General features: G+C 40.5%; 1 protein-coding gene across 2 annotated transcripts; it reads right to left on the bottom strand.

Annotated features, from left to right (window-relative positions):
- Nucleotides 1-1231: 1231 nt before the first annotated feature.
- On the bottom strand, nucleotides 1232-8653 carry HPF1 (histone PARylation factor 1). Of its 2 annotated transcripts, XM_081019723.1 has the most exons (8): nucleotides 8495-8653; nucleotides 7571-7733; nucleotides 6584-6773; nucleotides 5626-5724; nucleotides 3667-3817; nucleotides 2347-2434; nucleotides 1664-1836; nucleotides 1232-1475 (listed from the first exon to the last, which is right to left on the bottom strand). In XM_081019723.1, exons 1-8 carry the CDS (start codon nucleotides 8618-8620, stop codon nucleotides 1344-1346), a joined length of 1122 nt encoding a protein of 373 aa, XP_080875849.1. In that variant the 5' UTR covers nucleotides 8621-8653; the 3' UTR covers nucleotides 1232-1343. The 2 variants fall into 2 exon arrangements, with proteins under 2 accessions (XP_080875849.1, XP_080875850.1); XM_081019724.1 differs by lacking the exon at nucleotides 5626-5724.
- Nucleotides 8654-11532: the final 2879 nt, after the last annotated feature.

Raw genomic sequence — 11532 nt, 5'->3', positions numbered from 1 at the left:
TTACTTAGTGAATGAGCAGAAAGAGCACAAACACCTTTTTTTTAAGTGGAAGAACTAAACTGCAGATTGATCTACCTTTATAATAATCAATTGTAAACTACCCTTTTGTATTAGATTCCTGTCCTCCATTTTCTTCCACATAAAAAGGGTTTAGGTGAAAACAAAAACCATGAGGCAAAACCTTGAATGTGACCAAAAGCAAAGTCAGCACAATGTCACAGAAATTCAGTAGAGTATTCTTACACAATCTGCCACCAGTAACTTTTGTTTGTTGGAAAGGTATGCTAAACAATTATTTACTTGCTGCTCTGCCAAAAATGGCTTTTAGTAGCATTTGCCATCTGTTGAAGAAAAGGTTTTGTTGGCTGGATCTCTCCCTCCACCTGGCTTCCCAAAATTTTGTAGGTGTAAGCTTCTCGCCTTCTTCATTTAGCCTCAACAGAGACTTGATTTTAAATTTAACTTTTTGTGAACCACTTGGGATAAGAGAGCAGAGTGTAAAACGTAAATAAAGGGCCAAAGAAAAACAAACCACCAACCACCACCAACTTTGTTCTGGCATTAAAGAACAATTTTTCTCTCTACCTTTTTTTGCTTCCTCTGTGTGTGTGTGTTCCAAAGTCTGAGGGCAGTGAATTTCTTTTTAAATAGACACGAGCTGCGTTTTTTAATAGACACGAGCTGTCTAAAAAAAGTAGGATAACCATATTAAGTAAATACTTCATCAAATGTGAAAATGCAGGAATTTTGTTTTTAGAACTAGTTTTGTTCTCTTGTCTGTAGCAAGCAAGTTTAACATATTTCTAACTCCTGGTTTGTTGTAAGTTTTCTTCCTCCTGAAAGACTGGCTTGATTGATCCCTAGCCTTTACGGCATGTTTGCTGTCATCCCTGTAGTAGTCTAGTATTGCATATATAGCTTCTGACCAAGTTATTCAGAAGGCAGGTCTATGCCCACCTGCACTTGCTGAAGATGAGGTAGGAGTAACTGTGAAGGTAGTAGAAACTCTGCTACTCAGGAAACATGGAAAGTAGGTTTTTCACCTCCCACCACCCCAGAACTTTCCACATAGTCCACTGTATTTTTTAAAAACAGCTTTTCTGCCATTAGAAGGCCACCTCATGGTTTGCAACCCATTATCTTATAATATTACAGTGTATGGCAATGCAGAGTGCAAAATGAAAGTGGAAATATAATTTGGATCCCCACCCTGGTCAATAAGCTGCTAATCTTTAGCAAAACAAGTTTATTTATCTCACATAGAAACTACACCAGTTCAGTACCAAAAAACAAGAAAATACCCCGAAACAAGGCAACTCAATACTTCACTTAATGACACTATTTCATGCTGCAAGCTGGTCTACATTCTCCTCTTTCCTATTAGCTAAATGAGCTTCAATGATTTCTGCAAACAGATTCCTCTTCAGCAAGTTGTAAGCAAGAGGCAGCAACTGGCCAACAATCTTGTGAAAATACTAGAAAAGATTAAAAGAACACATTATCTCACTGAAATTGATATTACACACCCATACTGTTTTTCATGTCAAACATTTCCTCAGTTTCCTGTATAGTTAGTTTCACGAGCTGCTTGGTTGAGCTCATTTGTTCTTTCTGTTCATTCACAAAATGAATGAGTTTCTGCAGAGAAAATTATTTTACTTACATGTGACCCATAGCAGAAGAGGTCTATTCCCAGTTCATATCCCATTCCATAGTCACATTCATCATTAGCAAACTGAACAAAAGTTAGCATTTCCTGAATAGGGGCAAAGGCTTTCAGTCTCTGGTCATCATTAGGAGCATCTACAACGGCTTTACAGATTCTTTTGAGACCAGCTGCAGAGGAAAGTTCACATGAGAACTAAATTGGAACAAGTTTCCTTTATCATTCAGTTTTGTCTGATTTACTGTATGTTGCCTAGGATTCCTCAGAATAACAGAGATTTCTCAATAAGAATATCAGTAATGGCAGACAGGTTGCTCATTAGTGATCACTACAGCTATGGAATTAGACTCTGACACTCCCACTGGTGAAAGGGGTTGTTAAGCAAATGTTTGCCAGTTCCCCCTCCCTGTAGCCCTTGTCATGAGCTCTCACATTGTTCTAGAAGGTCACCCAAGGAGAGGAGAACCAGCAACATTGACCTTTCCCTACTTCAAGCGGGAGCATCTCATGGGTGGAATTACAGTCAGGGAATACTCCTGCTACTAGGAGCAAAAGTCTGGATTCAACCTAACGTATAAATATTCATTTTTCTTTCAAGACTTCAGTATCTAAATGCACTCTTACTAATAGCAAAATTCAATTTTCTTTTTCTAAGAACAGAAACACTAGAATTAATTTACCATTTGTTTCAGGAAGCTCTCTGTACCCAACATCATTCTTATCTATGGGGACAACCAGACCAGCTCCATGAAATGTCTTGGTTACTACCTGTATTGAAAAGAGAAAGAGACAAATACAATTAAGCCTAGGCCTGTCAAACTACATGGAACCATATCTGAATTAAAATATTAATTCTGCATCTATTCAAAGACTTACTTTTCTAGAAGTATTTACATTTAACTGAATTATTAACCAGCCTTTAAAACCTTTTGTACCAAGTAGACAGCTCTCTACCTTTTTGTGCGACAGCAATGATTATAGAGCATTGCTCAGTGTTCCTTGCTGCTCATCCATGTAATCTTCTGGAGCACTAAGACAATCCATTGAAAACAGTGCTCCACCTCCTTCCTCTTGAAGTGGTGATTCCATTGGGAAAAGACAGAGAAGCCAGTTCCATTGGAGGTTACCACCACAAGGCACCTACAATGTTTTGAATTGGCTGTTTCTCAAGGAATCCCCTCTTTGAGGCTGTTCAGCTGTTTCTGGATCAACTGGGGGGAAGGGGAATTTATAACTTGCTCCTGTCTTTCCCAAATTAAATTTAAGATTTTTAAAGCTAGAAATGTTCTGAAAATTCATAGTTCAATATGAACAGAATTTGCACCTGTCATTTCAAAACATAGACTGTTGCACAAGTAACTGGTATTCTGGTTGCTTAAGGTAACACTTTTCCATCTATAGCCTATAGCTGGTGAACATAGTTTAGTTACAGTTAACGTATTTGGACAAACATGTCTGATATTATTCTAAATCTATGTTTTAGAATTAAGTCTTAATCTATGTCATTCCTGATTTGTTTGGTTTCTGGGTTGAGCTTGAGATACTTCCTTCTATGTCCTCCATATTGTTTCTGCTTGTTCTGTTATTTAAGTTCTTTGGATCTTTAAAGTATACATTAGTGGTAATCTCATGTTTTGCCATGAAGAGAGTGTTGATGCTGTAATTTATATAAAAGGCATTGCTGTCAGATGCCATTAAGAATATGTTTCTGTGTTTTGAACATCATTTATTATGGCTCCTAAAACTTTAAAAATACCTACAGCCAAGCAATGCTTCGTATTTTATACCTTTCAACAACGATCAAACTTTAAGCATACGTAAAGCAACTCAACATTTTCTCATAGTAAAAAGGTGATTAAAATATTGAGAATTTATTTCTTAGGATAAGTTACCTTGTAAACGTATAGAAAATTAACAGAAGCTGGCCTTGAGCAGGAAAAAAAAGGAACGGGCCTATACATTAGAGTTCTTTATTAATCTAGAAAGAAATCAAGCCATACTTTCTTGTCTCTCTGTTTCATCTTCATGGTTTTTTGCTCAAGCAAGTAACCAAGTTCTTTTGCTGTTTTGGTTAGTTTTTCATCTATATCTTTCAGAATGCTGATTTTCTTTTTGTCCGTCAATTCCTTAAGCCTTTTGGACAAAAATAATCTGAAACAAAAAGAAAACTTTGTGTTACATGCATCATCCGTTTTTCTTTGTAAAAGGAATGGGGAACCTGGGACATGTTGTTGGGACTCCATTAGCTTAGGTTGATTATGAGGAATGAAGGGAGTTGGAGTCCAACAACATCTGGAGGGCCTCAGGTTCCCCAGCCCTGCTCTAGAATGATAAAAGCATGGAAAGTTTTCTTAAGTCTTCCAAAGAATCTAGCATGGATTTAATCAGCAAAGCAAAACATAGTAATTAATAAATAAATGAATGAATGAATGTTTAACTATGACTTTTAACTAACTTTAGCTGTAAATATTCCAAAGGACTACTTTGGAGTCAGGCTTGGTGCTGAGAGACAGGCTTTTGAAATGATCACAAGTGCCTCCATGGGGAAGCAGCAATTAAGTGAGACTATAACCTCTCCCAAAGGATTTTATTAAGTCTTGCTCACTGTATTTATGGATTACTAGCCACCACATAATTACTTCATGTGGAAATGCTCACATGATCACTTTTAAAAGTAGTATCAATGTACAAAGATCACATCAAAATAGTCCCACAATCAGCCCTTTCAGTCGATGTGCCAGAATATGGATTATTCAATAGACTAGGTGTTGTTTTGTACTGTCACACAAGGTAGAAGTTTCAACAAGCAAGGTGTCTCAACTCGAGAAACAGACAAAAACAACAGCTGCATGGGGAGTCTTGATTTCAGTATTGTTTAGCTACTGGCTTTTTAAACTAAGTATACTATTTTGCTTCCATTTTATTTTAGTCAAAAAGAAAAACACATTCAATATGTGCAAACTGAACAGGTCATAGTACATTAATCAACCCCTTTAATATGCATAATTTTCAATAAAACTACTGAACTGGATGACTGAAAGTATTTCTGAGCTAACAATTGGAAAATGCATAAAGTGTTTACGAAGAGTAATGACTTGAAAATGATAACTCAAAGGCAGCCTCAAATATTGCTGTTGAAGCAGAAACTTGGCTATAAATGACGGCTATGTTATTTCCGCCCCCCCCCCACCCGTCCTAGACTGCTAAGAATCATAATATGAACAATATATACAGCGTATATAGAAAACTTTGATAGGAAAGTGACTACCTTCTTGCTTTTTAAAGTGTTTAGGAAATTTTGCTAGCTTACAATAATCAGAAAAAAATCAAGTGTAATGTTCACAAAAGCTGAAACACACAGCTATACAAGAGCAACTGGCAAGAAACTAACAGATACAAGATACGGTATCTAGTCATAAGTAAGCCTCATTGTATAGTTGTGACTCATTCCCTAGGTAAGAATGTGTAGGATTGCACACTAAATGTCATCGGAGTGCCCAAATTAGAAGTTCTATGAACCAAACTAGGTAAGCCATGTGATTGGTCTCCCGCCATTTTTTACAAAAACTGAAATGGAGCTTCCGGAGGACAAGTAGTTATACCAAAGCTTATGATACAGCAGCTAGCATATATTGCACCCCACACTAGTCTTGTGGCAAATGCAGGAGAATTTGTTCAGGAGGGCAAGAGGCACTTTAGACAGATCCAAGTAAATAGGTACCTTTTCCGTTCCATGAAGAAACATAGCTGTGGTGCAAGTTTTATTGGAAAATGGCTTGTGGGTAAATATCTGAACATATACAAACACTGCTCCAGTCAAATTTGCACTTGCCCTGCAACTACATTTCAGTTTTTTTAAAAAACCCAGCATAAACATAGAAATTGCTCTCCTGTCTCATCTAATTTGGTCCAGATTCATGTTTGTTTTTAATCCAGGAGTTGAAAGTATTTAATCTTACTTTACAGCAGCAAATACATTGTCACCAACTTGAGAAATTGTGCAGCCCTTCTTGGCTTCATTTTCACCAACCCACACAGGCAGTTCATCCGGCATATCCCTAAAAATTCACATACAATGTCCTGAAGTTAAACATATTACATCAGTATTCTCTGTGGTGTTACAAAGAGAATCCAGATTATTCCCAACCAAAAATAGTATTTAAAAAAGTGATAGCATGAGTTCTTATGTTTCTCTGAGGATTGTACAATAGCCTCTCAAATTTTCACTCTGTTTGCCATAAAAATTAATCAGCAAGTAAGCAAGATTTCTCAGGTGGTTTTCATTTGCCTAAATTAATGTATGGAGCCACCTGCTGGATAGATAAATTTATTTCTTTAGTATGAATAAGTTCTCAAAGTTCCATATAAACAGTTCTTAGATAACAAAACCAACAATTTATTTATACCCCGCCCATCTGTCTGGGCCTCCCCAGCCACTCTGGGTGGCTCCCAACAGGATATTAAAAACACAATAAAACATCAAACATTAAAGACTTCCCTTCCTTGTCCTATGGGATGCCTTTGTATGCCAACATGAGACTACAGGCTGATTACAAAATTTGGCATGAACATGAGAGCTTCTAAAAACATTCAGTGAAACTTTGCATGGAAAATGTATATGGAAACAGCCTATGCAGACAAGATTGCTAGATGCAATATTTATTGGGAACTGCCTCCCCTGCCCAATTATATGGACAACACATTCTGATATCACTTTTCCACCTACAGACACATACGGGTGAAAGATTATCATTAAAACGGCCAAACGTTGCGCTGGAATTGGTCCTTGGCCTCATATCCTATTCTGGGTAGAGCTAATTGTAAGTAATAATCAGCAGTGCCTAATGTATTTTTTAGGCAATGACAGGAATAGAAGTGCTAGAATAAGTAAAATCTTTTTCCAAGGTAGATACTTACCTAAAATATCCCATATGATACTGCATTTTGCTGTCTCCAGTGAGGATAGTCTGGAATTCAGGAGGATCATAAAAAAACCTCCAGTGAAGATTGAAGTTCACATCCGCTGATCTATTTGTCTTTTTATGTTTTCCAGCAAGAATGTCATATGGCCCAACTAGCTGAAGTCCAATGTTTGATTTAAGTGCATCTATGAAATGTATTTAAAAATTCATTTTAAAAATAGCACAAAAGCATAAAATACATTGTATTATGCTCCTGGAGAAAGATCTAAGCCAGAAAAGCCCTATTTAACTTTTAAAATGACTTTATTTAAAGAAGCTCTTCTTTGCCCCATATTAATGCAACTCTAATTGAGGTGCTTTTCTCCCTTCTCAGGTCGATAAATTGATGTTCCATCTACCTACAGAAGAGCTGCACGCACAGTACACATTTCTAATCCTAAATAATGTTTCATAAATAAATAAATAAATAAATAAATAGATAGATAGATAGATAGATAAATAGAAAGAAGGGGAGGGGAGAGGAATAAAGACTTTCTAGCTCAAACTCTAGGCGGAGACAAAAACTTTTAATGCTTGGCCTGTGTGTACAACTGTTGGTTGCTATAATACTGTCTCATCACAGTCCAATCCTAAACAAATAACACAGAAATATTTCCCACTAAAATCAACAGTTCCATCTTATGCTTTTAGGATCAGAACACTAAAGTGAGGACAATAACAATGTCCATGACCTGCACCGACGCTGGAAGGTTCATGGGAAAGTGTGACATTTTACATAGGTGTATGTCTGGGGAAACAGTTTGCAGACTAGGGTAAAAAAAAAAAAGGTTCACTGCAGCTGGGGCACTGGATTTGACTTTTAAATCCAAGCAAGAGGAAATGTGAGAACTTCTCTTTTTGCCTTTGTTGCCAAAACGTCTTATCACCAAAGATGCTATTTAAAAAAACAACAACATGGAAAAACCGGGTTTCCGGAACCCACCACATGGCTTGTCAGGATCCAGCTCCTCACAAAACTTCCAGAAACAATAGAAATCTTCGGGCATCTGGAGCCGGTAGCAGCTTTCCACCTCTTGGCGTACATGGCCGGGGACGTCTGCTTCGCTGGAGCACCGCCTCTTCTTGACCTCCTTCCCCTTTTCACACTAGTACCAGTGGACAGCAGATCAATTTTAATCCCACAGCCTGGGAAGAAGCAAGCTCATACTCTCATGCTTTAGGAAGTTTTTTATGTTTGATGTTTTATTTTAACTATTTGATGTTTTATTTTAATTATTTTGTTGGGAGCTGCCCAGAGTGGCTGGGGAAACCCTGCCAGATGAGCGGGGTATAAATATATTATTATTATTAGGAGTGCGCTGGAGGATTGGGAAGGAAGGTGCCTAAGAGGAAGGGGATTTGAATCCAGAGCTTGGTGCTTTGCCCTCTCAGAGAATCATAGCTGTCAACTTTTCCCTTTTCTTGCGAGGAATCCTATTCGGAATAAGGAAATTTCCCTTTAAAAAAAGGGAAACGTTGACAGCTACGCATAGAATTGTGGAGTTGGATGGGACCTTGAGGAGGATCATCTAGTCCAACCCCCTGCAGTGCAGGAATAAGCAGCTGAGACCTTGGGTGTGATCAGCGCCGCCCACTGAGCTCGGAGGAGGCTCTTCTAGGGGCAACCCCATCTCTGCCAGGCCCAGCGGAAGGCGTTGAGGGGGCGCCCGGCGACACCTCCCGCCCCCGTCGCCTCCTGAGGCGCCTCAGGGAGGGAGACGCGCTCCTCGTCGCGGAGCCCAAACCACCCTCCGCTCCGCCTGGAAGAGGAGCCGGGCGGCACAAAGGAGGCTGGTCCCCACCGCCGCCGCCGCCGCCACCCAGTTCTCCCGCGTTATGTGCGCGTCTGTCGGGACTGTCGACTAACCTGCTCCTGCGCAGCCGCCGCTCCGGGCCTCCTCTTCCCGCCTCCAGTCATTTCGCCGCCCGACGCCGCAACATCCCGCCGTTTGCCGCCGTGAGGCTTCCCGAGGCCCCGGCCCCGTGACGCCATCGCGCAAAGGCCTCTGGGTCTGCCGAAGGGCGCGCGGGAGGCGGGGGGGGGGATGGAATTTAAGGGCCGCGCGCGCCGAGGTTCTTTTCTTCCTCTTTGCTGCGCGAGACTGAGTGTAAATTCACCTGTATTTGGGATGGTTCCCCCCCCCTCCCGCGTGGCTTCCATCCCGCCTTCTTCCTTCCTTCCGTCCTTCTTTTTGCACACACGTCCATTGCAGCAGAAGCAGCTGCAAGGCGAGCTGGGGTATTTTTTTTTTTTTTGCAAGAGGCGCGCGAGCCTGGTCAACTCTCGGATACTGCAATGAGGAACAGGGGCTGCAGTTCGCCACTTGCTTTTTACTCGGGAGTAAGCAGCCCTGAACTGAGCTTCAGAGGAAATGCAGGACCGGGCTGGGATCTCAGAGCACGCGTTAGCTAGGCTAGGAAATCAAATCACCCTGGTATATATGTTGTGAACCGCCCTGAGCTCTGCGGGCGAAGGGCGGTGTACAGATTTTAACAACAGCAACAACCGTTGTACTGCTAATTGTGCAGTGCCGGATTTATGTACAAGCTAAACAAGCTATAACTTAGGGCCCCACTCTCTTGGGGGCCCACAAAAAAATTAAAGGAAAAAAAGCCCTGGATGTACATTTTCAAAATATAAGATAAAAAGCAAATAAAATAAAACCTAGATACAGCAACAGTAGCAAATGGCTTTAGATACCTATTAGGTCCATAAATTACCATATAGCATATATTCAACACCAAACAGTGACAGTTTGTTGTTGACAAAGGACAGCTGGACCATAGCTGTCAAGCGTCCCTTATTTGGCGGGACAGTCCCTTATCCCAGCGCCATGTCCCGCTGCTGTCCCTTATTGATGAGGCTTCGTTTGGCTGCTGGCTGGGCTTTCTGCCTTTGGCTCAGAGGGGCTCAGAAGTTGAACATACCTGTGCCCGGAAAATCCCTTATTTTGGCTGCTGATCCCTTATTTTCGAGGCTGCTGGTCCCTTATTTTCAAATCTGTAAGTTGACAGCTATGAGCTGGACATATAAAGGGCCCCATTACCTTCAGTAGCTTAGGGCCTCATCAAGCCTAACTCTGGCCCTGAGTCCTACACGTAAGCCCTTAATCACTATGAAGAACGAGGAGCAGAGGAGGTGCTGTTGGCAGTCAACTGGCGGCCTTGCAGTAACAACACGCAGTTAGGATTTATTGCTGTTCCCCCCAAAAAGTTGTATTTCAGATGGAGAAGCAAAAAGAGAAAAGAGTAGTAATGAAAGCAGTCAGATGCTCCTTGACAAAACATTCTGCCTCTAGGCTGGAATCCTATACCCACTTAAGTAGGACCCATTGAATTCAGGGGGACGTGATTCTGGATAGACATGCAGTGTTTTGCACATTCAGGGTTCCGACATGCAGCATAAGCCTCTGCACATTTACACAGAACTGTACTGTGCTCCGTGGAGGCTATTTCCCTAGTAAATATGTTTAGGAGTATAGCCGTGGACTGTACTGACAATTTAACTCCCCTGAATTTTGGAGTGGGTGGTGTCCACATTTTACCCCCTGTAGATAAGATTATGCTGTTGCCTGTGTGTTCATAAATATCTATACGTACTTAAAATAGTACCAGTACTTCTCTTTGCCACAAGAGGGAAGCATTGTAATTATTGTAGGGAAACTACTTGATGTAGACAAACTGACTGAACTCAACAGCTCCAGTATTGATGATACTGCACTGTGGTTTGAGATAGTGATGACCTTAAAGATGTGCTGTTAGATGTAAGCATTAAACCCAGCTCATTTCTGTCTGTTCAGTTTTATTTATAATCCTGCATCTGCTTTCCTGTAAGTCAGCCCAGTGAACTCAATAGGATTTACTTCTGAGTTGACATGTAGGATTACACTGCAAATCTAAACTGAGGTGGGGGTGGGAATTTCATGCATTTATATAGTCATTGTTTAATTGTGTAAGGGCCTGAAAAGTGCTCTGTTGTAATTCTCACATCTTTTGTTTTTTAATGAATATCTGTCTGGTCACCGGGCATCTATAGAACAAGCAAATGCCATTTATTTTTTACATTCCATGTGGCTACCACTGCTATTTTGCAGAGCGGATTTTTTTATATATACCTAATATAAAACACACAGAGAGAATCATCAAAATATTTTCACAGCATTGCTTTAATTCCGTGCAGTACTTGTATTCCAGCAAAATGAAATGAAAGCAAGAAAGGCTATTGTTATGGAAAATAACTGTTTCCAGGAAGCTGGTAAATGAAGAGTGCTGCAATAGACCTGCAAAGGCATACTATACATTTGCTGAGTCACCACACCGCTATGCTGCCCGGTCATTTTGGCATTCTGCCCAGGACTTTTCTCTGCGGTTCTGCAAGGTAGACAGTGTGTAAGGGTTCGATGAAGGAAGAAGAAATATTAGTGAGGGATGAGAAGCTATGTTCTTATACTGTCTTGAGAGAAAAATGTTTGCGGTCCTTTTCGTTTTGAAAAGTGGAAATTCTTCACATTATTTATTGTGGGGGAAAGCTGTTAATGGAGAGGGGGAGGTTGGAAGTTCACACTTCTGTGTTTTAGGTTCTTTACGCAGCAGTCCTAAGGCATGTGGGTAGGGGAATCCAAGACTTGTTGAATTAAGCCAAAGCCTCTCCTGTCAAATCTAAAGTCTTCTGAATCAGTCTGAATCAGTCTTTTATCATCAAGGTTCATCCATATTCAGCACTAAAATTCAGGACAGCTCAATACAGACTTGTGGTATTAACAGGAACTCTGTGCCAAGGTGTGGACCTCAAGAATAGGCTCCTTTTTTACTTCGCTGTGGAGAGAAGCATTAAGAAATAGTTAATTGTATAAAGAATCATCCATGTGAAACCAAATAACTCAGATGAGACAGGGTGTAGGAATA

Source organism: Podarcis pityusensis, assembly GCF_964106645.2.
Source record: "Podarcis pityusensis genome assembly, chromosome: 9".
Taxonomy (NCBI): Eukaryota; Metazoa; Chordata; class Lepidosauria; order Squamata; family Lacertidae; genus Podarcis; species Podarcis pityusensis.
This window is presented reverse-complemented; position numbering and strand designations above follow the sequence as displayed.